The 26,961-nt window shown below is 39.9% G+C and overlaps 2 protein-coding genes across 8 annotated transcripts in view; one reads left to right on the forward strand and one right to left on the reverse strand.

Moving 5' to 3' along the window:
• Positions 1 to 5,260, reverse strand: part of ITFG1 (integrin alpha FG-GAP repeat containing 1) — a 91,484-nt gene extending 86,224 nt beyond the window's left edge. Inside the window, exons 1-5 of the mRNA XM_089540728.1 lie at positions 5,021 to 5,260; positions 3,797 to 3,869; positions 2,805 to 2,944; positions 1,033 to 1,090; positions 653 to 736 (exon numbers count right to left, since the gene is read on the reverse strand). Of these exons, the coding sequence (XP_089396854.1) occupies positions 653 to 736; positions 1,033 to 1,090; positions 2,805 to 2,944; positions 3,797 to 3,869; positions 5,021 to 5,207 (542 nt within the window). The 5' untranslated portion in view covers positions 5,208 to 5,260. The remainder of the gene's footprint in view (positions 1 to 652; positions 737 to 1,032; positions 1,091 to 2,804; positions 2,945 to 3,796; positions 3,870 to 5,020) is intronic.
• Positions 5,261 to 5,366: 106 nt separating this feature from the next.
• Positions 5,367 to 26,961, forward strand: part of PHKB (phosphorylase kinase regulatory subunit beta) — a 124,510-nt gene continuing 102,915 nt past the window's right edge. For 2 of the 7 annotated variants that reach the window (XM_089540723.1, XM_089540720.1), the window contains exons 1-5: positions 5,440 to 5,526; positions 11,406 to 11,500; positions 16,630 to 16,644; positions 21,923 to 22,009; positions 25,249 to 25,387. In XM_089540723.1, coding sequence (XP_089396849.1) covers positions 11,431 to 11,500; positions 16,630 to 16,644; positions 21,923 to 22,009; positions 25,249 to 25,387 — 311 coding nt within the window. In that variant the 5' untranslated portion in view covers positions 5,440 to 5,526; positions 11,406 to 11,430. Of the gene's footprint in view, positions 5,527 to 6,135; positions 6,506 to 11,405; positions 11,501 to 16,629; positions 16,645 to 21,922; positions 22,010 to 25,248; positions 25,388 to 26,961 lie in introns of those variants that run through there. The other 5 variants (XM_089540722.1, XM_089540721.1, XM_089540724.1 and 2 more) reach the window with 5 other exon arrangements.

The following is a 26,961-nucleotide window of genomic DNA, read 5'->3' on the forward strand; positions in this document are numbered from 1 at the left end:
TTAGAAGAGATCACAAGAGTGATCCAGTCAAACCAACTGCCATGCAGGAATACACAATCAAAGCATTTCTGACAGATGGCCATCCAGCCTCTGTTTAAGAACCTCCAAACAAGGATACCCCACCATTCTCCAAGACAAAATGTTTCATTTTTGAATAGCTGTTACTGTCAAGAAGTTCTTCCTAACATTTAGGTAGAATCTCTTTTCCTGTAGGAAAGGTCTAGTCTCTAGAGCAGCAAAAAACAAGTTTGCTCCATTCTCAATCTGACATTACTTCAAATATTTAAACATGGGGTATCATGTCACCTCTAAATCTTCTCTACTCCAGGCTGAATATACCCAGCTCCTTGAGTCATTTTCCCCATCAGGCATGGTTTCCAGACCTTTCATGATTTTGATCCCCCTGCTCTGGATAAACTCCAGTTTGTCCACACTTTTATTGAGTTGTGGTGCCCAGAACTGGACAAAATATTGATTGTGTGTTCTCTGTTGCGCTAATAATCTACTTTCTAGCATTTTGCAAGCCCTACTATCATAGCCAGAATTCAGTGTAAATAAAAAGACAAAAATCAGCAAGAGAATTTCTAGGAGAAACTTCACAAGATAAATACTTAATACCCCATATTTTCAAATGATAATGAATTTTATTTACCTGTTATTGCTGCCAATCAGTATCTGTGGTTTAAAAGATTCATTTGTAACTCCAAATACATCAGGGATTAAGTCAGCATTGAAACTGCAACAACAACAAAACGTTCTAGGCATTCAAGATATAATACCAATATGACAATATACTGAAAATACTGACCAGCTTATCATCACACACTTTTTAAAAGAAAATGCTACTTGTTTCTCATTTACTGAAGATTAATAAGAGAAGCAAAGGAATCCCTAGAATCTTAAAGTATGAAGACTAGCCTTTAGCTAAAGGTCATATTCCACATTTAAAATTAATGCGGCCCATAACATATTTTATGTTTTGTTCTAATTTACACTTCTGAACTCTTTATATTATAATGAATACATACTTACTCCATGATTAGTGGTTCATCATGAAACATCTTACTTAATACTAGTTTACGATTTACATCTGGGAAAAAAAAAGAATGTTCATTATTGTTATACTTTTTACCTTTGGAGTTTAACTTCTTGTTACTACATTATTCCAAGCATTTACTTTAAATTAAATTATATTAAATTTTAATTTCCAAGTGTATGAACTAACTACTACTACACTTTCAAAATCAAAATAGTAAATGAAAGTAGTAAAAAAAAGTATCAAATTCAGCACAATATGAAAAGAATCAAAGAAATTTTTCTTCACATGGAAGCCCCTCTGAGAGCCTTTCAAACTGAAATGGTTTCAATTTCCTTTAACTGTTTAACTCTCTCACTGCAATAAATGGGGCTTAAAAGTGCTCAATTCTAATAGTCTGTGTTCTGTAAGATTTATTTATTTGCTTTATTTATATGCCATCTTTCTCCCAAGATGGGATCCAATGCAACTCCCACAACAACAAATTAAACATGTACTAAAAGTTTTAATCCAATTTAAAATAACCACGCCTACATCCGCATTGCAGAAATAATCCAGTTTGACACCATTTTAACTGCCATTGCTCAATGCTGTGGAATCATGGGAACTGTAGTTTTGTGAGACATTTAGCCTTCTCTGTCATGAGATCCCTGGTGCCACACCAAACTACAATTCCCAAAGTTCCACAGCAGATAGCCAGGAGAGATAAAATGGTATCAAACTGGAATTCAATTATTTCTGTAGTGCGGATGCAGCCCACATTAAAACACCATATCACTGATTAAAAATAATACATATTTTTTATTATAAAGCACATTTTAAGGTGTGTATCATTTATTTTTACAAGAACTCTTCAAAATACTCTTATCATGCTTTATTTATATAGCACTGTAGATTTGCAAAATAAAAGAAGCTAAGGTATAGTTGCTTGCCCAATGCAATTTACTAAGTACAGAAAAAAGAACTATTTGAACTATGCACATTTCAGATCACTGGTCATTTGCTCAATCTACAAATTGAGAAGCATCTGTATGTCCGAGCCAATCTCAGTTTTCGAAAGCAATAAACATATCAACTAAGATACATAAAGGGTGGGGGAGCAGGAAATACACTGTTGTTCCCATGAAGCAGCTATTGTAGACCTCTCCAGAAGTTCAGCATCAGGTCCCAAGGATGGAACCTAGGACCTTTCACTTTCAAAGCATGGGCTGTAACCACTGAACTATGACCCTTCCTCATATGTATAAGCTTAAGGAGTCTTAGGGAGCTGGGTATGTTTAGCCTGGAGAAGAGACAGTTAAGAGGTGATATGATAGCCCTGTTTACATAGGAGAAGGGGTGTCACAGTGAGGATGGAGCAAGCTTGTTTTCTGCTGTTCCAGAGAATAGGACCTGGAACAATGGACGCAAGCTACAGGAAAAGATTCCACCTAAACATTAGGAGGAACTTCCTGAGAGTAAAAGTGGTGAAGTCTCATTCCTCTGAGGTCTGTAAGCAGAGGCTGGGTGACTATCTGTCAGGAGTGCTTTAATTGTGTATTCCTGTATGGCAAGGGGCTGGACTGGATGGCCCCTGGGGTCTCTATAAGTCCATGATTCTATGATTCTAGGCTCTGTGCACATAGGACTCTTGAATACACAGACGTCAGGCATAAGACCAGCAAGAATTAGACCAGCACTGCTTCTGACACAAATATGGCAATTACTAGCCAACTCTGAGGATAATTTGGTGGTTATCTGTTAAATTTTCTACATCAGCATGGCCTACCTAAAGTTTGATTATTTCCCCAAAAAATCAAGACAGTTAAGTCAGCGCTGGGTTGCTTTTGTGGGTGAGTTGTCAGCAGGACATCCATTTGGGAGTCACCATCATAGTCACCTGGAACCACACTGGTTATCACAACATTTCTAAAAGGAAAGAAAAAGTATTAGTTATTGCTTTATAGGGTGACACTAACAAAGAGAATACAGGCATGTCATAGTTAACAACAACTCTGACAAATAAGTTCCTTTTTACAACATATTTTTATTCTTACTCATACCTTCCTTTCCTTCATCTATCTGAAAGGGGATTTTGGGTGTGTGTGTGTGTGGCAACAGCAGCATTGAAAAACAGGCTTTTGGTGCTGGGTTGCAGCAGTTTGTCTACAATAAACAATGCATTAAAGCTTGAGCTGGAAAACAATGGGATTGTAGTATAACAAGGAAGGTAAACAGCAGCTGCTTTTAGAATCCATTAGTAAACATATGCAAACAGCAAAACACAGACAAAAAGTGGAAGCAGATAAACTGGCTTCCCCAGCTACCCTCACTACACTATTTTTTCAAGTTGTGTGTTTCCGTTTTTAATACCATATTAAAATAATGAAATAAAGTAGTAATAGCAATGGCAAAACAGTAATATAAAATAGTAAAATAAAGAAAAAGTAACTTAGGCCTGTTACAGACTGCCAAAATAAAGCTGCTTTGGGTCTCTTTGGAGGTATGCTGTTTAAATGATGCATGGGTCCCAAGAGCCCAGAGGTCGCGCCAAAGTCACACTCCATTCCTAAGTGCAGCTTTGGTGCAGCTTCCGGATTCTTAGGACCCATGCATCATTTAAATAGCATACCTCCAAAGAGACCCGAAGCACAGATCTGTCTGTAAATAACAGACCACAGATTGGGCAACTTGGTGGAATGGCATGAAACTTCCACTGGAACAGCTGAAGTCTACTCTGGGGTAGCAGTAGAATTCAAACACAATGAAAAGCATACTTACGTTAATAGTAACTTCACTTTGGGTTTAAAATAAGGTTCTTTTTGGTCCGCCAGGAAGATATTTAATTCACTGTCTGAAAAAGCATGAAAACAGAAGGTTTCAGTTTACCAAGAAAACGTAAGACATTACCAGCTGAGTGGTTTCATACTTTTAAGTCTCAGAGGATTCAATCTTGTCCCTATGCTATTCAGCATTACCTTGAAACCAAAGGGTAAAATATCTGAGGATCGAATCATCAGTATGCAGCTGATATCCAGCTCTATCTTTCATTTTCATCTGATCCTAGAAAGGCAGCAGAACTAATAAAGCAGTTAGGAAGCTGTGAGGGAACAGAGGAGGCAAAGGAGAGCAAACCTAAATCCTGAGGAAGGTAATGTCAGTGGATGAATTACTTGAATTGGGATTAGGTTTGCAAACTAGTTCAAGGGACACTCTTGGTTGATGCACACTTGTTTATAATGTATATATATATATATATGTATGTGTATAAATAATAACCAAAGACAGTATGTGTACATAAACATAACCATACAAAGGATACAATACTAAACACAAAATGTACAGTACATAACGTATCCCTTACATGAAAAACAAGAAAAGGCTTACTCTTGATTGTTTTCTCTTCTTTTGCATACCTTCCTTATCAAACTTATGATGCCTTTAGGGCTGAAGGCCAGGGAATAAATACCATAGATATATAAATGAAACTAAAGCCATCTTAATAAAGAATAGATTAAGTTCTTTTTGACTCATGTTCTCTTTGCAACCAAGGCCTCTGAAGCCAGGTCTCTTGTTCTGAGAGGCGTAGCCTTCTCTCTCCTTGATGCTGCTTCTGGGCATCATCGCCTTTCTTCTGAACCGCAGGAATGTTGGGCATTCCAGGGAGGGATGGAGGACAGATGGAGGACAGGGCCACATAGAAGCTGAGGACCCGCTCCTTCGACTGAGGGCTCCTGCATGGCTATGATCCTATGATCCAACTCTATGATCCTATCATGCCCCACAGAGGCCGGGCTAAGCAGCCCCCGCTCTCCTGGAAGAGCCCCGCTGGGCCTGCCTTTCCCAGCCCAGGAGGAGTTCCCAAAGGTCCTCCGTTTTGACGTCGGCCCCTTTCTCCTGCCACGCAGGAACCCTCACTCAAAGGAGCGTGTGCTTGGCTCCCTGTGGCCCCGTCCTCCATCTGTCCTCCATCTGTCCTCCATCTCTCCCTTCCCGGGGCCTTACCTCCCCTCAGGACGAAGAGGTCCGTCTGCTTGTCGGAGTTGAAGTCCCCGAAGGCGGCCAGCCTCCCGAAGGCCTGGGGCCCGAAGAGCTGCGGGGTGACGTTCTGCAGGGCGCCGCTGGGCCTCAGCAGCGGAAGGAGGGCGAGCAGGGAGAAGGCCGCCCAGCCTCCGCCGGAGACCAGCCCCATCCTGAGGCGAAGGAGACGGAAGCCCGAGAAGACCCTCCCTCCGCAGCCAAAAGCATAGCAATCTTCGCGGATTCCGCTAGTCACAAGGAGGCTTCCGGGTTCGCTTTTACGACACTGTCGCGCATGCGCTGGAGCAGTGCGCTTTACGGCCGCCCCGAGCAACAAGAAGAGGAGGGGGAGAAGAGGGAGTCCTGGCTTTCCTCAGAAGGAAACTTGGAGCCCGACGTCTCCGCCGCCGCCGCCGCCGCCGCCATGGCCTCCGCTCTGGCCGACGTCAGCTGGAAGATGCTGGAGCTGAGGGCCCGCTCCAAGCGCTCAGGTCTGCCCCGCTCCCTTCCTTCCTTCCCTTCGTCTCTTCCCAGACTCTCTCTCCTCCTCCTCCTCCTCTTCGCCTAGCCCCAAACTTTAGCCCTCCGCCTTAGACTTCAACTCCCAGAAGCCCCAGCAAACCGATCCAAAGGCCAGGGATTCTGGGAGATGAAGTCCAGAAACATGGGACCAGAGTCCTTTGGACGGAAGAGCCCTAGCCCAGCCCCATCCTGCCATGCAGGAACTCCCCGTCAAAGCCCCCAGCCCCTGTTTGAAAGCCCCCCAAAGAAGGGGCTCCACTGCTTCCCCAGGGAGTCTGCACCCCTCTGTCAGACGGATCTCACTGCCAGGAAGCTCAAACACAAACAAAGAAGGAGGTTTGGATATCTGGCCGTGCTCTAGAAGAGTTAGTCCCTGGCCTTTCCTCTGCATCTGTGGCTTTGGCATCACCTTCTGAAGAGCCAGCCACAGATGCTGCCAATGTTATTCTCCCATTTGACTGTCCCTCCACTGTTTTGGTCCCCTTCCCGTGCTCCCCCCCCCGACCCCCATCTTTATCTTTTCTTTATCTTCTGGCTTGCATTTTCACAATCTGATTTTCCTTACGTCGTCGGCGCAATCCTACCATGATTCGGCTTCTCAGTTTTTCCACCCTTAACTCCCACATCCCCTTCTCTTCACTATGCGCTTCTGCTGCTGCTGCTGTTGCTTCTCCTGCTTCACCAGCAAGCCTTGTCCTGCATTGCCTTGTGGCTATATTTGTCCCGCTTGATCCATCTGGCAGTTCACAAATCACTCCAAAAAGTGACAGCCACTTCGGCCGGCGTTGAAGACGCAAACTCTGCTGCGGCTCATCTATATTTCTTCTCCTGACTCTGATAAACACACAACTAATTAAAGTGTAAAGAGAAGATATCGCACTGGCATGCGCTGGGCTTCAATAACCTGCTTAACCTGTTTGGCTACATCTAGCTTCTCTTCTACGGAAGGTGCTTTGACCTTTATAGAGACAAAAGAAAGTCTTGCTTTGGATTTGTAGTCCTTCCTTGCAAAGGAAAGAAACAACAATAACATTGTGTGCCACGCAACAGTGACAGTCCCTACGGTTAATTGTTGGCTAGTAAATACAGACGTTCCGATTTGTGGTTTGAAAATCACTTTCTCCAGTGATGGATGACTTCGCTACATATTTGATTTAATTAGATGGTTACATTTCAGATTACTTCCAGTTGTAAACTGAAGGAGCGTACTACACACATCATTGTGTTAGACAAGCCGGTTAACATAAATGTCCTCTTAAACTGCCAATGCAGTACAGCCTTGAACAATAATTAGCTTTCCCTGAAGGTCTAATACTTAGACTAGGGGTAGCCAACTGTAGCAGGTCAGGAGGCTGCACTGCCCCTCTCAAGGGTCCGAACCACACTGCAGAAATAATCAAGTCCTAAAACTGTCATTGGGTTAAACAGATAGCACAAAATATGAAAGACATGACAGCCTATTCACAAGAGTTGTGGCAAGGCAAAGAACTTATAGGGCCTGAACAGACAGGCCAAAATAAAGCTGCTTTGGGTCTCTTTGGAGGTATGCTGTTTAAACGACACACGCATCTTAAGAGGCCAGAAGCTGTGCCAAAGCTGTGTTCCAGTCCTTAGGACTGGAGCATGGCTTTGGTGTGGCTTCCAGACTCTTAGGATGCGTGCATCATTTAAACAGCATACCTCCAAAGAGACCCGAAGCAGCTTTATTTTGGCCTGTCTGTTCAGGCCCATAGTTATTGTATACAGTCGACTATAAGTTGACCTCATGTATAAGTTGAGGGCAGGTTTCGGGGCCAAAATTATGGATTTTGCCATGACCTGTGGATAAGTTGAGGGCAAAACTTGGAGGCTCCTTTGGTGTGTGTGCACAGCAAGAGGGTCTCTAATTGAGGCTTTTTGCTCCAGTGTTTCAACTTTGGTTTCACCCTTGACTCCCCAGACATTTGCAGCCAGTGTAGGCGGGAGAGGGACTCTCTTGAACAGCAATCATTCACCTAGGACTCTTTCTACTTGGCCTAAGAGAAAAAGAAGCTCTCTCTCCCGACCGCATGGGGAATCTGAAAGAGCTGCTATCACATTACTATACTGACTCATAAATAAATCAACCTGGGATTTTAGGGTCAGTTTTTGGGCATAAATTTTTAGACGTATAGATGCGTATATACGGTAAATACTGTACTTCTCATACTTATTTGATTGTTATTTCTCCAGTAAAGATCAAGTCCTTGTGCAAAACTTGTACTTTCTAAGGAGAGACCTCACATTTTTTTAACAGTGTCTTTTCTTGTGCTGTGCCTTAATGCCAGCTAAATTTGGCCAGTGTGAGATAGGAATAGTAGTATTTTACTAAATATAATCTGATGAGTAGTTGATAAATGATAGGTAGTTGCCCATATTTAAATGTGTGGTAATAGAAAATGTTGTGTGTTGGTAATATTATTTGGGTACATTCATCAGTTTGAAAATTATATCTAAAAACTGAGCTCATGTAAGAAATGGCTTTGTTAGAGATGGCCGTGGGTAGGCCATATAGTTTCCCTTCGTCATACAAAACTCATCTAATTAATCACTTGTGTATCTGGAATATTTGGCAATTTGATCACCCTTTCCTCAGCCCTCTTTCCCCACAGAAAAGATGAGAGAATTATGATTAGTCCACTGTGGGGTGATTTGAATGAGCTCCAAGTATGATATCCATGGGGGATCCATTCCAGACCACCACTCCCACGGATACCAAAATCTATGGATCCTCAAGTCCCAATAATAATAATAATAATAATAATAATAATATGTTTTATTTATATACCGCTATTCCAAAGATCATATGGCCGTGCTGCTATTAGGGTCAACTGCATTGAAGTCTTCCCTCTCTTCTCCTTCCTTCCTCCCTCTCTCCCTCCCTCCCACCCATTTTGCCTTGTCTCTGGGCTTTCCTTTTTCAAAGTTAGTTCCTAGAGGTAGTGCTGTATAGTATACCTGGGGAATGGGTAGCTGTAATCATGTCATTCTGTCATGCATAGCCTCTATGCATGTAAAGCAGTGGATCCCAACCTTCCTAATGCTGTGACCCTTTAATACAGTTCCTCATGTTGTGGTGACCCAAACCCATGAAATTCTTTTTGTTGCTACTTTATAACTGTAATTAAATAGGTGTTTTCCAATGGTCTAAGGCGACCCCCCATGAAAAGGTCATTTGACCCCCAAAGGGGTCCCGACCAACAGGTTGGGAACCACTGATATTGTAAAGCTTTATTTCACTTAATACTGTGATTTGATGTTTGGAGAAATAGCAGTGATGGCTTAGTGACAGTTAGATGTACTTTATATGGAATCTACATTGAAGATGAACTACAGCTGTTCTCTGAAATGTTGGACAGTGCTATTGTCAGATGTAGTTCTTTAATGTACATGAGGATCTGTGTGCTGTGATGGCCACAGTAGACTCATAGCCATCCAGTCCAACCCCCTGCCATGCAGGAAGTCACAATCAAAACATCCCTGACAGATGGCCATCCAGCCTCTGTTTAAAGACTTCCAAGGAAGGAGACTCCACCATCCTCCATTGAGGGAGTGTGTTCCACTGTCGGACAGCCCTTACTGTCAGGAAGTTCCTCCTAATGTTGAGCTGGAATCTCTTTTCCTGCAGTTTGCATCCATTGTTCCGGGTCCTGTTCGCTGGAGAAGCGGAAAACAAGCTTGCTCCCTTTGCAATATGACATCCCTTCAAGTATTTAAACAGGGCTATCATATCACCTCCTAATCTTCTCTTCTCCAGACTAAACATCACCAGCTCCCTAAGTCGTTCCTCATAGGGCATGGTTTCCAGGCCCTTCACTATTTTAGTCCCCCTCCTTTGGACACGCTCCAGTTTCTCAATGTCCTTTTTGAATTGTGGTGCCCAGAACTGGACACAGTATTCCAGATGGGGCCTGACCAAAGCAGAATTCAGTGGCACTATTACTTCCCTTCATCTAGACACTATACTTTTATTGATGCATCCTAAAACCGAATTGGCCTTTTTAGCTGCCACGTCGCACTGTTGACTCATTGTTTTTCCACCCTAAGTGCGGTACCTTACATTTCATTTTGTTAGCTTTGGCCCAGCTTTCAAGTCTATTCAGGTCATTTTGAATTTTGATCCTGTCCTCTGGGGCATTAGCTACTCCTCCTAATTTGATGTCATCTGCAAATTTGATAAGTATGCTCCCAATTCTATCATCCAAGTCATTGATAAAGATGTTGAATAGCACTGGTCCCAGGACAGAGCCCTGTGGGACCCCACTGGTCACTTCTCTCCAGGATGAAAAGGAACCATTGTTGAGCACCCTTTGGGTTTGGCCGGTCAACCAATTCCAAATCCATGTAACAGTTACTTAATCACTGGTTAGCTCATATCAACTCATAAAATAGAAAAATGATATCTTGTGATCAGATTCTTATCTGCTAACTAAGAATATGTAAACCCCTGTGTTGTGTAGAATTCTTTATCATGTAAAATGAGGCTGAAGCAAAGCCCTAAATCCCATGATTAGTTTTAATTAAAGTATATCTATTGAATCAGTAGGATATATGGACGTGTTGATCTAGCAATTAGATTTGGGCCAAACTGCTGTTGTGAATGCTGCAAATTGAAATTAATTTTGTCACATCAGGCATCTAGTAGTAAGAATACTATGTGCTTGTGATGATCTATATTGAACTAATCCTTGTATACTAGTACTAGTAACTATCCTGCTTGAGAATTCTGTGCAATTCAAATGTTTGCATATTTGCGCATGGAGGATGGTACAAGAAAAGTTTCACCATCTCAGTCCTGATAATGTAAGATGAATCACTTCCCAAACTCTCTTCCACTTTTTCCAAAATCATGTAGATAAATGTTCATATTTTTATGTTCAAGAAGAAAACCTGCCATTTTATGTATTAATGACATTGTAACCAGTTTGAGTTCATTTTATTTGAGCTGCCCAGGCCATACGCAGGCATGCCATATACAGCTTTAACCTTACACAGAAGGTTAAGCCGCAGGAGATCTAATGCTGTGCACACCCCTGGTGTGCATGCTGCGCCTCACATGGGTGCGCTTCCCCCCATTAAAACAAATGGGGCTTGAGCATACGTGTTTTCCCCATCGCTGGGGGCTCCAGAACGGATCCCCCGCCTATGGGGAGTATTTGAGTAAGTCCCTCAAAAGTGAGTTGGTAATGATAGCTAGATTGCAGAAACTTTAATGCCCCAAGACATTAGCAATAAATATGTTGGTCCAGAAGTTGAGATCTCTAGTGGGGTTAAGAGACAGAATCTCAACAAATATAAATAAAAATTATACATACTGGAAAAATAACCAAAAAGAAGAAGAAAAACAATCTGCCATTGAAAAGTTTCTTAACGAAAAGTTTCAGAACCACATAAAAACAGTATTATGTTGAAAAAATGTATGTAATTGTGTGCAGTTGTGGTATAGAACAATTGCATGTTTCATTAACCAAAGAATAAATGCATTTCTTTGGGACCTGTAATTTATTTCATCAAGCTAAAAGATTCCTCTCCTTGCCCACACTTGGTTTTAAATGTTCAATATCATCTGGCATAATAAGAACTGTTAATGTCTAATAGCATTCTGGTTTATTTAAATGTACGTAATGGCACTTCAACTAGTAAAATTTATTGATAATTATGGTATAGGAAATCAAGTTTGCTGTATGGAGGGAAAACATAAAATATAATGAATCTAATTATCCTTTTTATTGTACACTGCATCATGTTAATAACTCTGCTAACACTACTTTTCCTTAATTTAAACCTGATTGCCTCTAACCCTCACTAACATTTTCAAAAATTGCTATAGTTTAGCCTGAGACGTTTGTGATAAGATGCAACAGCTTGAAATGGCCAGTTTGGATGCTGACAGAACCACCTCTGCTCGTGCTTTCTCCTGGTTTGGTAAGTGCTGACATCTCACAGGTCACTTGCTTTTGTTTTTAAGGGTATGTTTGTGCGTGCGCATGTATGTGTCTGCATATATGTGTGCGCCTTTCTTATTTCAGCTGGTTGCCGGTATACTTTTGGATTTGATTTGTAAGCTGTAAGAACTCTGTTAATATCTTCTACATATGTCAGTAGAATTCAGCTACATAGCTGTGTTAGTATAGAATATCAGTATGCAAAGGTGTCTTGCAGCATTTTTGGGACTAATTGTGTGAAAGAAGTTGTAGCATTAGCTTTAGTAGACTTGGTCTACAATCAAGACTACGACTCAAGCTGTACCTTCTTTCACCTGGTTAGTCTCAAAAGTGCTGCAAGATTCCTTTGCATGTTGAAGCAATGTGAAGCTTGCAATTTGAATGTTTTTGGGAGCCATTTTCAGTGTTTGGAAGCTGGTCACAATGCATCGTCTTATACGATTTTTTCCGAGTTTCAGTGCAAACAGTGAGAACCTTACAAAATGCAGAGTTACTACTGTACCAGGTGGACAAGAAGCAATGTAGTATTGGCTGGTGCAGCAACCATTGATCAATGCTATTTTAACAGTTACCAATGTCTCATACTGTGTTTCTTTCCATAACTGAGTGCTTCAGGCATCCTGGTCCTTGCTGGGAAACAAAGTTGTGATCATTTATGGTTGGGGAGGCCGATATTCCTGAGTGATATTGTGGAACGTGGATTTCATTGGTTGTAATTGGAAGGGATTCAATTAGCACAATTATTTTTCATTTCAGAAGATATTAAAATACTATTATTACAATTAAATTCATAGCCAGGATCATTTAAAGCAGCAAGAGCACGAAATGTAGGGTTTCTTCAAAGGCTCTTGCCAGTTGAGATGCTGATCCTTCTGGGGACGTAAAGGCTATTGACTACAGAAATCTGTGCACCTAGTATGCATTATGACAGCATTCGGAGCTTTTTAAAAACATTTAAGTAAAAAATAACAACACCCAACCCATCCTTAGTGTGCATTTTTACAGTTTAGCTATTGTCTTATTTGTGGGCATAATACACTCAGTAATCTGTGAAACCTGGAAGGTTTAAAATGTGGCAGACACCATATTCATGTATCTTTACATTCTTGTGTACTAGGGCAGACTACTGTATTTTAGTCCAGTATTATGTCTCCAACTGTTGCTAACTAAGGGGCTTGTGGGAAGAGGGCACCAACTCTTTGTGTTGCGATCCTCCTCCGCACACCTGGTATTCACTGGCACAAGGCCTATGAACCTGTCGGTTTCATTAGCTGTCTGGACTAATTGTTGTTCATAAATACATTAGCTTTCATGATTAATTGCTGTTGATAAACCTGTCCTCCATGAATGTGTCTTTTCCTAAAGCTGTTTGTGCTAGTGGCCATTGCCAAATCTTGTAGCAACTGCTTCCATACCATAAGTCCTATGTGAAGAAGTACTCTGTTTTGTGTTTCCTGAATCTGCTCCCAGTCAGTTCCTTTAGGTGACTCAAGTTTTACTATTATGCAAGAGAGACAGTTCTCTTTGTCCACTTTCATCACTCCACACATCATTTTAAACACTTTGGTCATGTCTTCGCTAAACTAAGAAATACCAGCCTTTGTAGCGTTTCTTCACAAGCTTCATTATGAAGTTTATTCTGGTCCACTATGAACTAGCAATATAAGCAATGCAATTTTAGACTATTGGCGGAATTACTGTGAGCCCTATGATGAATCATCCATTAGCTGAACATGTTAGGTCAAGTTTCTAGACTGTAAATTTGAAGTCTACATGTGTTTTTTAAAAAAGCCAGAACTGTTGGGTTCATCTGCGGTTACAGCATAGTCCATACAACAGTCTCCCACACAACCTTAGCTGGAAAATAAATACTTATTCAGGCAACAACATACAGGGATATCATCAGTCAGTCATGTATGGATGAACTTGCCATAGACACGTGGTGATGATGATGTGGGAAGCTGGCATGCCCTGTCAGGGAGTAATGGGGAATTTTATGTTATGTTTTTATGAACAGTGTGGAAAAAAAGGTAGCCATAAATTTCAGTATCATTCTTTGAGACCACCTTTCATTTGTTTAGCTCAGTTTGCCTGTGAATATCTTCATTAAAAAAAAGATTCCCTTCTCTTTAGCGTGAGACAGAACATTACTTTTAATGTTTGCTAGTAACATTAAAAAGTGTTGATGGCTGTAATTTAGTTATGTCTCTTTCTCAGGCTCTTGAATTATGAGTGAATATTGAAAGAAACATGTTTGCAGTTAAAAAAAACATTTAAAACATACTATGTGTTTGCTTAGGTGGCTCTATACAAATCACACCCTTTCAGAGCACCAAATCTTGATGTATACTGGGAAGATAATAGCGCAATACAGCTCTATCCTACAGAATTGATTGTGAAGCTTACTATATGATACATATGAAGTGCTTAAAAATGTATTGGGGATTTCCTTCAGAGTACCTAGAGAGTGCCAGGTTGTGAAAGGCTGGTGTGGACAATAGTTGTCTAAAGATTTCAGCTCAAAAGCCTGCTTGCCTCAGGTAGTATATAGCTTAAAGGTTAACTGCTGAAGAATGTGAAGTTCACCTTTTCAACCGTCCAACCCACCACAACTGCATTAGTTTCACACTTTCATCTTTAACACCTCCTGACCCACAAAATAGGTAAAATAAGTTCTTGGTGCACTCCCAAATACCTTTTAGGATGCCATACTATAAGACAGGGCGGGCAACCTGTGAACCTCAACACCTAGCTGCTTCTCACTACACTTACTATTGGTATGTTAAGGCTTATAAAACACTCTTACACTGATTCTTTTTTCAGTATGTTTGAGCTGAACAATTACTAACTGCCTACTTCTGTTAGTGTCATTTGGTTTCAAAACTTGCGTTTCCAGCTATTGGAAGACTGCAGCTCCCAGATTCTCCAGCCATGCTCTCTGCGGCTTCAGGGATTCCTCATCCAACAACATCTTAGCGCCGAGGACTGATATCACTGCTTTGAAGAGTGGCTTATGAACAAAAAATCTGTGTCTCCCTCACCCATCCCAGTTCTATTTGCTTATTTTTCACATCAGTTTGATCTCTTTTGTTTTGCTCTGTTATGGATTTCATGCATGCATGATTCAGCTGGGGTCATGTACTAGCCTGAGCAAGCTTTGACCTCATGTGGCCACTGGGATATATCTGCCAGCTCAGCTGTTCATAAGGCACTGGAGGTGGAATGTATCACATTTCTGTCTGTAGCCACACAAAGGCATATGACACTTCTCACTCCCATCATTTCCTTTCAACTAATATCTGTCCCTGTTTACTGCAGCTTTACCAAATGCAGAGAAAATCTGACCCTTGGATTGCATGTCTTTTAAGTGTTTCTTGTAGAATACATCAGTATCCTTTATCGTCCTAGCAGAAATTGCACAAATATCTGAAAAGGCAATACGAGGGTTTATTTTGTAGAATAGAGTGAGAAATAATTACTGTTCTGCATTATTGATGTTACATAAATAGACTTTGCAGAGACTGAGCAGTGAATATTAGATTGGCTGTTAATGGTTGCCCAATAAAGTACACAGCCCGTTCTGCTAGTATCTAAATACTTTTAATATAAAATGATATTTCCAGAATGCCAAAAGTACTAATCCAGGCTGTTTCGTCTTTCTGTAAAGTGGAACTATGTTTCTAATACGTTGGCAGACTTGCTACTGCTTGAATGAGAAAAAATAATAATTGTGGTGATTGATCAGTAATACATTTTCCTGCATATTTTGTGTTAATTTGGACATGCCTGAATATCAAAACAATAGTTTTTGACACAACACAACATATACACTTGCAAAAGCGTAGGTGGAACTCATACAGTAGCAAAACACTCTTTGTTTTTTAATTATATGCATTCCCTTGCATATCATCAAGATAGGACCGTTTATCTGTTTCCTTCTCTGCTTGATTTTGCAGTGAAGCCATAATCCTGTTTTTATTACATCCATTTGTTGCTATGGAATAGATTGCTATACTGATTAAGCATATTTTTAACATAGGATTTGTTAGGCAGTGTATTTAAGATGTCTGATGGCAGCAACGTATTTTATCAATTTAAAATGCTTTTGCGCAAAATGACTTGGCTGGAAACCAATAGACATAAGAGAAGTGGATTTGTCTTCTGTTGCTCTGACAGGTATAATTGTTTACCAAATCTGCTTATTTATGAAGAGATGCAGTTTATTATTAGCATGTATGCAAATTTGAAATGCACATGATGTTTCTCTTCACTTCTCTCTTTGGAAATCATTAGGAAGTTGGATCTTGTATTCTGAAACAATCTCATTAACTTGTTTTTAACCCTTGGTTTGTTTACATGACCAGGGATGAGTCTGCTTGAGTGGGGTAAAAGGGTCATTAATTTTAATGGCGCCTTCGTCTATCTGACCCTAAGAATGGTAGTAGGAACAATTAAACAGGATTAACTGCATAACCAAGCAGAAAGAGAAACTTTGCTGCGAAAGACACTTATGCTTTTAAATGAGTGCAGTAGTAGAAGTTACCGTATATACTCAACTATAAGTCAACCTCATGTACAAGTTGAGGGCAGGTTTTGGAGCATCCAAAAAGGTCAGAAGCGGAGCCATGGTGGACAGAGTAGAAGGGTAGATGTTTGACAGAGTCTTACTGTAAGCTAAAATTGCCCAATGGTGGCTTCGGCCACCTTGTTCCTTGGGGTGCTTGGATCAAGTACCTAGTCGATCTGATCAGTACCTTTGAACTGAGCAAATGAGTAAAAAGTCAAGCAGATTCATTGGTTAATCCAATACTGCAAGTGTAGAAGACATACTAAGGGGAAAAAAGGATGCAAATTGGTTCTGGATTTAATTTTGTTGATAATGGCCTGTCCCTCAGCCTATCACAGATTGCACAGAAGTCCCTGCATCTGTTTCAAACGTTAGCAAGAGATCTGTGTAGTCTGTGCTATAGAACTGTGTATCTTAAATGAACCGAATGTGTAAAATGAACACAAGAGCTCTACTTTCACTTTTGGAGAATTAGCCAGATTGAAAACAGAGGCATTGTTTTGATTGTAATAATACTTTTGTTTTTGTTTTTTGGGCTTCAGATGGCAGATTTCCTGGTAAGTGTACATTTTGCAAGGCCAACATATCTTTTTGAATAAGGATATTGTATATTGTACACTTGGAATTATGTACTCTTGGGATTGTGTATCGTAGCACTTGGAATTATGAGCCACAAATTACATAGTTACCTGTAACCAGTTTTCCCCCTCCTTGCAACAGTGCAGGAATAACAAAGTCAATTTAAAAGTAATGTAACAAGTGGGAGCAGCAAAGTTACTTCATTTTAAGGTTAGCCTTAAAACTGAAAGCATATTTTGGCATTTGTAGCAGCATTATGGCCGGAATTTTAAATTTTATGTCATTCCCTTGCCAATCCTAGATTATTATTTTTTTAAAGCCATGAAAAGTAGCAGAAAAATAATCTGTGACTCAGAGTATGAGTTAATTTTTAAACATTTTAGCAAGTAGCAAGAATATATCACTGTTCTAATTTGAACAATGCTATTCATTTATAAGAATATACACGAATCTGCAAATGAAATATGCATATTGACAAAATGTTTTTATTCATATACTTGTAGATTAATAAATATGACTAAGCACTGATAACTATCACTTTGCAAGGTAGTTTAATCACCACATTTCTACCAATTTATGTTCTTTGAAAAATAACATTAGAAGTTTATCTAGAAGCAAAATGAATTTGATTAAATCTGGACAAAGTGGCTCAAAGTTGTTAGCTTGATGTCAAATTGTGTTTGGTGTGTTTTTCTTCTTTAATGTAGAACATTTTTTTCTGTGCTTTTCAAGTGATGTAACTTGGACCCAAAACAGACGGGCCGAAAACATCGTGCTGGTGCCGAAATTAGGGTTCCAGAGCGTGTGGCAACCACACGCTCTGGAACCCTAATACGTAGCGCTGTCCATACATGTTGCGCGTGCGTGACGCAAACACTACGCCACATCCACACCTTTGGGTGCTGCACTTGCATCTTGGACTGGTGACGTCCCGGCATGCAAAAAAAACAACAAAAACCTGGTTTTTCCAGGTTCTTTTTGGTCCGGAGGGAATCTGGGTGCCTCCAGCCCATCCCTTTGGGGCAGTCTGGATTACCCCCTTGTTACTCCAAACCTGATTTGGGAACATTTTGAGGGACAGGGAGAGTTAATTTAATTCATGTTTCCACTGATATACTATTAAGGCTTGTACTATTAAGTCTTGATTCTGTACAACAAAATGGTAAGAGGTAAAAGGCTTGCTGAAAGTAAGTTAATTTGAGATTCATTATGGGATTTTAATGCACTCCTTAAACTTAGGGAAAAACTAATTAGGGCCATTTTCCAAAACTACTCTTGCATTTTTAACTATCAGTACAGCAGCGAGACACGGTGCTTTCAATAATGTTTCTGTCTCAGCCTTCAACTGTTCTAGAAAATATGCAGAAGATGTACTCTGCCACTAGTCCTGATTTTGGGGAAATGTTGCCTGTACATGTGCTGGCAGCAAAATGGGGGATCAGATAGTGTGAAAGGTCTACAGATGACAGGAAACTTGCACAAAAAATATTAGGTGGATGAAACAATCTCTATTCCTTTCTCCAAAATATCAGAGGAGTGTTGGACTAAAGAGCTCACTCTGTTTCCGTGTTGCTTTCTTGGAAATTTGGGAGTAAAGAGCATTGCAATTATAAAAGCCCTTTACTATCTACTTCTGGAGTTCTGTATACCAGAAATATTTGTTCTGGCTTGATGTGAGGCCCTGGAAAGTAAATTTCAGCATGAGCAGTGTCTCTCTGATTCCTGCATTTATGGATGGAATCCGAGTCATTGATGATTGAAAAGTCCAGTCAGTAACTCTTGGTAGGCTGTGAAAGCATCATCATCATCATCATCATCATCATCATCATCATCATCATCAATTTCTGTTTTATTTATGTAGGTAGGCTCCTTATTTCTTGCACAATGCTTTTCTTGCAGGTAACAGTGCCAGTAGCAATATTCCTACCTTTATTTTGCTAGATTGATTTAGTTTGCAGATTCACTTTCTGCCAAATCCTTACACAGTATTATAGTTCTTTCTGTGACTTCACAATAGCAGACTCTTCTCTGTTATTATTCAGGAATATTCGTTATAAATGTTGAGTACATAAACAGCCATTAGGGTTCATTATACTTAAAATTATTTGTGTTCATATCAAATACACTGCAGAATTAGTATGCAAGGTACTGACCAGCTATTCCTCTAAAGAACATTAAAAATAAAAACACATTTAGTAGTTATTCTCTTCTTTACCTCTCCAGTCAGCATGTTAAATAAACACAATACACAGTCATTTGACCTCAAGCACTTCAGTTTTTACAGAAACTGAAATATTTTTTTCCTTTTTAAAGACATTCTTTTGCATTTTGTATGATTGTTTTAAAAGCACTGATAGAAAAACAGGTGCCATGAGCAAATCGTATTTTTTGGTGGGATATTACGTTCAGATTTATTAACATAGAAATAACTACAGGTGGATTTATACTGTAGAACCTTTAAATTAGATTCCAGAGAGGCAGCAGGGTTGAGCTAGTTTCAGCAAAACTAGCAAAAAGTATTGTGGCACCTTAAAGGCAAATTTACTGTGGTATAAGCTTTTGCAGGCTGAACCTGCTTCACCAAAGGCACATGATGTTCTTAATAGTTTTCAGATGGTAGAAATGCACATAAATATGCACAAACACATCTGATGGAGTGGGCTCTGACTTTCAAAAGCTTATGTCACAACAAACAATATACTTTTCTGTTGTCTTTTGTTTACCTTCAAGATGTTTCCAACTTATGGTGATCCTATCATGGAGTTTTCTTGGCAAGATTTGTTTAGAGAAGGTTTGCCATTACCAGCTTCTGAGGCTGAGAGAGTGTGATTTGATTAAGGTCACCCAGTGGGTTTACATGGCCAAGCTGGGATTTGAACCCTGGTCTTCAGAGTCCTAGTTAAACACTCAACTATACCATGCTGGCACTCAGTATATTTTGGGATACCACAATATTCTTTGTTACCAAATCAGAGTTGTTCCAATAATCTTCTGTGACTCTTTCAGTATGAGGAGGTTACCCTCATCTTCTTAACCTCCAAGGAACACCTGGCCTTGTAGGAGATTCCAGGATGTGTTTTGGAGTGCGCTGTACATGCCTGTTTGCCTTCTTGCTATCCTTATGAACAGAAAACACTATAGAAACACACAACATTCTTTTGTAGGTTCAGCGCTGAAAGGAGAAATCAGCAGTGGTATAGAAAGTGTCTTTTGGAGAATCTTATCTTGCCTGCCATTTGCAATCACATTGAGAAACCATAAGTGTTATGACACAAGAATCTGCTGGAATACAGTTTGAAAACTGTGGCTGTGTTCTAAAAGAGTTTATTCCTGACATTTTGCTGGGTCTTAATTTTGATGTTTTTCAACACTGGTAGCCAAACTTTGTTTACTTTAAGGGTTTCCTCTTTCCAAGTTGTCTAGGTGTTTGTGGCTTTCAATGGTTTCCCTGTGCGTTCTGACCTGATAGTTGTTGGTGGCATGGTCCAGAATTTCAGTGTTTTCAAACAGCATTTAATGCCCAGGATGGTTTATAACACTGAAATTCTGGCTTTTTTAAAAAAGAAAGGGTGTGATTGGAAGTCACTTCTATGTTACTTCGTGTTCTATAAAATGGTTCTAAAATGCACCAAAAGAAAATGGAGGAAATTTTGGATTCCTGGAGACCACAAAAAACGGGCGCATTGCCCACCCATGTTTTGCTATTCTGCAGGCTTGAGCACTCCCTCTCCCATGTTACACATCAGGGGTTTAAAAAACTATACTTTGATGTTTCATTAATATGTTTAAAAAACTTGTGTTGCAGACATAGTTTGTCTACAAGCTGAGATCATAGTGCATGTTGTGAGGTTAATTTGCAGACAGATTGTGACCTGTGTAAATCCTAAATTGCTGAGTTTGAATTTAATGGCCAACCCTGGTTTGCTGAGAACCACATTAAGAATTTGTGATGCACAAGGGGAGAGGGATAAGGTATCATGTTAGCTTGAATGTAACTTCAGTGCATAATGCTGCACTGTAATGCTCAATAGGTCTGAAGCACATAGTGGCTTGTTCTACATGCTATAATATGCATATTTATTGTGTGCCTTCAAGTCATTTCTGACTTTATCGCAATCCGAAGGCAAATCTATCACAGGGTTGTCTTGGCAAGTTTCTTTAGAGGGCACTTACCATTGCAATCCTCAGAGGTTGAGAGAGTGTGACTTACCCAAGGTCACCCACTGGGTTTACATGGCTGAGCCAGGATTCTAAGCCTGGTCTCTAGAGTCATGGTCCAACACTCAAACCACTACATCCTGCTGGCTCTTATAATATGTATATTAGATTATTTACATTAATATTTTGATTTGCAGTTAGTCCCCAGATTTTCATGAGTATGTTTGGCAAAGCAGGGACATGGTAGAGGACAGACGTTTAGAGCTAGAACAGAAATATTTTTCCTGTACAGAGTTGTAAAATAAAATTGTATTACTACTACAGTATTTTACACAATTCCTAAAGGTTATTGGTACCCAAAAGAAAATGGTATGTAATATATTTTGTTTAGAATGAATATTTTCTTAAGCTGATAAGAGGAAATGATATTGCGCAAAGGTCAAGATGTATGTTTGTCTTTTCTGTGCTGCTACATTACATTGCAATAGGGGCTGGTAAAGTGTGGCCAGAACAATATTTGTGGCTCACCCTGAGTCTCTGTGCACTCTGATTCCCCTGACCTCTTGCATTTCCTAAGGTGCATATACACTGTAGAAATAATGCTGTTTGACACCACTTTAACTGCCATGGCTCCATCCTACAGAATCCTGAGGAACCAGCACCCTTTTGCAGAGAAAGCTAAAGATCTTGTAAAACTACAAATCTCAGGATTCCATAGGATGGTGATGCAGCACTTAAATTAGTTTCAAACTGCATTGTTTCTACAGTGCAGGTGCACCCAGAATGGCAATTTTGTTCTTACCCTCCTTTTTTAGGTCTTGTGTGGGCCTTTTCAAAAATAGAAGTGTATACAGTATATGGTAAATGTGAGTGGCCCACATGCCTCTGGCATTTGCAGACCCTGTCATCCAGTATGAAGCTCGTTCACACCCAAGAAAGGGGTGCTCCTCCTTTTTGATAGCTATGCAGTATGACTTAGCTTGCTAGAAAAATGAGTTACCAAAGATGACAACAAATCCCTATCATTTTGATGGTTGTAATTCTCATTTCATGTTATTGCTATAGTTGTAATCAAGATCTCATAACTTCTTCCTTCAGGTTCTGTATATGAACCTCTCAAAAGCATCAATCTTCCAAGGGATGGAGAGAGCCTGTGGGATAAGTTGGATCATTACTACCGAATAGGTAAATCTGAACAAAAAGCAAAGAATTTTGTGTGTGCACTTGTAGTATTTTCTGAATGTAACTACTTAAAGAATGAGAAAATAGTAAGTTTTGTGTCTCATCTGAATGGCCATTAGTATTTGGAAAATCCAAAATGCTTCTTTGCCAAGGGATGGACAAAGATCGCTCATGGGGCAGCATGCAGCCCTTCAAGAAGAAGAAGTAACATGAATTGCTGCTCATCTTGGAGGAGTAATTCAGTTTTAAAGTAGTTTCTCCTGTAACATTTAACATCTCAAATTACCATTGTTTATAGTTTATAATGCTTTATTAAATAACTTTGTAGATGGCAACAGTGAAGTAGCCACTTTATATGAGGATTTCACTCTTTATCCCACTGCTGTGGTCACCAAATGTGGGGTTTTCCCAACCCACCAACTGTGGGGTTTACACTTAGGCAATCCCACCAGTGCCACCAACTGTGAGAGCTTTTCTTAGGCAGTCCCACCACTGTGGCCAGTTGTTGGGTCTCTAAGCTTTAATCCACCAACTATGATGATTTCCACAGTTCTCACTGCATCTCTGTGGTGTCTTTGTGTCTTTGGAGACTGTCTAAATGCCCTCAAGGTATCTGTGAGGAATTATGCAACTTCTGTCCTTGAGGGGTCTGTATTCAATGCTGCCACCATAGACAGTTTATCTGAATCCAAGCTCTCAGAAAGACAGCATTTCCAATGGCCAAATGTGTATAAAAACCAAAGCAAATCTTTATTTACAGAAGTTAAATGTAACACAAATCTCACTTTTACATAGGGTTGTGGTGGTGATTTGCCTTCAAGTCTTTTCTGACTTATTGTGACCCTAAGGTGAACCTATCATGGGGTTTTCTGGGACTGAGAGAATGTGACTCGCCCAAAGTCACCCATTGGGTTTCCATGGCCAAGCGGGGAATTGAACCCTGATCTGCAGAGTTTTAGTCCAGTGCTCAGACCACTACACCACACTAGCTCTCATTTACTTAGCTAGTTACAGGATAATAAAGAAATTTGGCTAAATATAATCCATGAAAATATAGTATCCACAGCCTGACTTCTGTTGAGAAGCACATTGATGTTTTAATTTTGTTTTAATCCCTTTCCCAATGAATTGTTAGTTATAATGAAAAGAAATGTAACAAAAATAATTGTGTGGTCTTGTGATATAAAATTGGTGTGAGAAAACATCCAGATATTAGATGTAGATGCTTTTATGTTTTCACAGATTCAGTCTGAAGTAATATGTAGCCTACCGTAGATTTTATTCAGATGGAACTGAACAGCGGTGATATTCACAGACACGTAGCTATTTTATTACATTATCTCTGAAAACAAACAAGCAACCAACCATAAGCCATATGACCTACTTAAATGTGCTGTGTCTTTAAGTACTAAATGCCTGCCCATTTGTTGAACTGAGCCAGGTAATGGTTGTGCGATACATCACTAGAGCAGTGGGCTTAATTATTCAGTACTAAAAAGCCACAATGACAGCACAGCCTAAAACTGTCAGGGAAAAACACTACTGCCGCATATGAAACAGTCTTTTCAAATAGATGTTCGGACAAACTTTTAAGATGTCCATGGTTTGATCTGTTGTAGAGTGGAGTAGGTGACCAATTGAATTCTAAAATACAGCAGTGGCTAACAGTACTGCTTTTTGACATCCACCATCTTTTGTCTTCTCTTACTATTTCAGATGGGCAATGAACTGACAGTTTAGGCTAAGCTACATTTACTTAGTTGACATTGTTGTCAAGGTTCAGATGTCATGATCATAATTATATTTTAAAGCTCAACCTATTATTTATTTTTAAAACTACAGTAATCCCTTCCCTTATGGGGGGATCCATTGCGGACCTCCCACCCCCATGTAAGGGGAAAAGTGCATATGCTCGCGCTTCATTGAAAATAATGGGGCGCGAACCCATGCACTTCCGTGTATGCACACTGTACTCATTTTATCATGATAGTTCAAAGGAAGGAAGGCTTAATAATATAGCAGAAAGATCTGTTGTGTTGTTGGATTGTTGTGTTATATTACTGTGGTTTTCATTCAACATGATCACAGTTGAATGGACCACAGTAATATAACTGGTTGTGTCAATCTCACTTCTTTTCTCAAAGAAAGAATGACTAGTTAATGTCTACCCTCCTTTTTCTGGCACCAGTCTCAGATACTTTGATACATGACACTGTGATCTGAGAAGACTGAAGTTTTCCATTCTTTAAACAGAGGCTGGATGGCCATCTGTTGGGTATACTTTGAAGTTTATCGCTCAGGGAACAGTCGGAGAACGGAACGGAAGGGGCCAGGAACGAGTGTGGAATGAGTGGGGGATGCATTTTACTGCATGCAGAAGTCCCTCACTCATTCTGTTTCGTTCTCCATCCATCCCAGAGGGGACGATTTTTGAGAACTGTTCAAAACATTCTGACTCCTATACCAGTATAGATAGGGTCTGGTAATAGGCCCATTTCAGAAAATTTCACTGAATTATCTGAATCCCATTGTTTAATAGCTGAAATTGTCCACAAATGCAATTAATCTAAGCTGAGGCCACTGAAAAGATGAATATAATACACTCCTATATAACATTATAAATTCAAACTGGACAGATAATGGCCTATAAATAAAACCTACCTACACACAGAAGCCATACAGTTAGTATATAACAAAATGTTCCCTATCCACCAAGCAGGATGAGGCTGACATTTTACCATAAGCATCTCCACCTATAACAATCACCTCTCTGGACCTTGGAAAAGTTAATTTTTCAGTCAATAATTCCCAGAATCTTCAACCAGCAAGGCTAAAAAAATAACATTTCCATGCTATGCTATAGATTCTTACTTTAAGTATCTTCTTACTGAAGTGGCAAGGAAGATTCTGCCTCTGCATCAGGCATCTTTGAGAATTACTACCGTCTGGATTCACTGAAGGGTAGCTGTAACAGTTACTTTTGGTGTTATACGAGATGCTTATGAAGCTGTAGTCACTAAATATTGCCAAGGGCTTTAGGATGTAAAAGACAGTGAGAAAAAACAACCAAAGCACAAGGGTACAGTGTAAAAATGTCACTGTGTCCTTCTTATAGTTCCTTCCTTTTCTTGGTACATGTTTAGCTATTTCTATTTTAACCTTGTCTTTCTTTTGGTTGAAAAAATGTTCCTTTAAAGTTGGGAGAAATTAAGAGTCACTTTTTAAAAACATTCTCTTTGCAGTCAGATCAACAATATTGCTTTTCCAAAGTCCAACCACTGGTCTTTTCCCCACAAAAACATTTGGTGAAAAACAGAAGGCAAAAGTACATGACAGTCTTTACTGTGCAGCTTGTGCCTGGGCGCTGGCACTTGCATACAGGTAAGTATATTGCTTCTTATTTGTGTGACCAATTGCACTAAGCACATTTAGGCCTAAAAAATGTATAATGACTTACCTGGATATTTATAAAAGAAATGCTTACCTTTCTAACTCCTTTTAGGGAAATCTTCCCAGGCAACTAGGCAAATAATTACTGCATATTACATGCTTGCACAGTCACCTGCCCCTCCTTGTTGCCTTGGCTTTCTCTTCAGTAGAGAGAATACAGGGCAGCAGAGAAGAAAGGGTGGGCACTGGTAGCAGCATAGCATACACACACCCAGCAGTGCGAGGAGGGCTCAAATTGTTTTTACTCCTCCTCTGAAATGTCACCTAGTGTGGTCCACATTCCCCACACCCCCTAGTGACAAATGTTGTGACATACCAATTTCTTTGAGATAATGCAAAGTTTTTCATGATATACACAATTAAAAGCTTTCCTATACTTTTTAAGCACAGGTTGATTTTATTCTGAAATTCTTTGATCTATTCCATTATCCATCCTATCTTTGCAGTATGATCCTTAGTGCCACTTCCTTTCCTGAACCCAGCTTGAACTGTTGACATTTCTCACTCCATATATGGAATAAGTCTTTGTTCTAGAATTTTGAGCATCACTTTAATTGTATGGGAATTTAATGCAATGGTTTTATGCTTACTGCAATGCCTGGTGCTCCCTTTCTTGGGGATTGGAATTATATTGAGTGTTTCCAATCTGTGGGCCATTGTTTTGTTTGCTAATTTTTTTTTACAGATTTTAGTTAGAACTAGAGTAGATTCTGTCTCTGTACTTGAAGCAACCCTATACGTTGAAGCAATATGCCATCTTTTCCTGGTGGTTTATTTCTCCCAAGTCTGCATGCAGCTTCCACTTTACTTTCTAAAATGATAGGTTCATCTTCAAATAGTTCTTCCTTGAATGAATCTGTCATCCTTTCATCTTTTTATATAGTTCTCCATTTTATTATTTCCATCGTCTTGTGTTTCCCTGCTGGTCATAAAGCATCCCCATTCTTGGCTTACCTTGTATTCTACAACTTAGAGCTCTTCTTTTTGGTAGATGAGATTCATTTCTTGGTGCTGATCATTATATTGCAGTATGGCAGTAAGCCAGATGTGGTCTCCAGGACTTCCCTCTATATCCCTAGACATCCCATCCTGGGAAATTCAGCCTATAAGTAGCTGTTACACTTCCAGAACCTCCTGGGGGGTAAGAGCATTGGTCATTTAAGCCTATCCTTTCTCTGAGGCCTGAAATAGCTTTTCTTTTCAAAATCAGAAGTAATCTTATGATCATTTCCAGTGTTGAAAAATGAGGAGGGTGTGGTCTGGCAAGATCTTGGGGTTGGTGAAAATGGGGTGAGTGCAGACCCCAGAATGGTGGCAGCTACCCACTTCTGTTATAATGCCAAGTTTATTTCTGTGCTTTTTATTTCCATGGATTTCAGGTTGCCACCCTAGCCACACTGACTCTTTCCACTGAGAATATATCTGTTCCTGGCTCATTTTACTTAATTTCCAGCCAGAGCACAATAAATGTGGATATCTCTGCCTGTGTCAAAATTGACTCAACA

The sequence above is a fragment of the Sceloporus occidentalis genome, unplaced genomic scaffold (genome assembly GCF_023333645.1).
Source record: "Sceloporus occidentalis isolate IW3139 unplaced genomic scaffold, rSceOcc1.0.p SCAF_10, whole genome shotgun sequence".
Taxonomy (NCBI): Eukaryota; Metazoa; Chordata; class Lepidosauria; order Squamata; family Phrynosomatidae; genus Sceloporus; species Sceloporus occidentalis.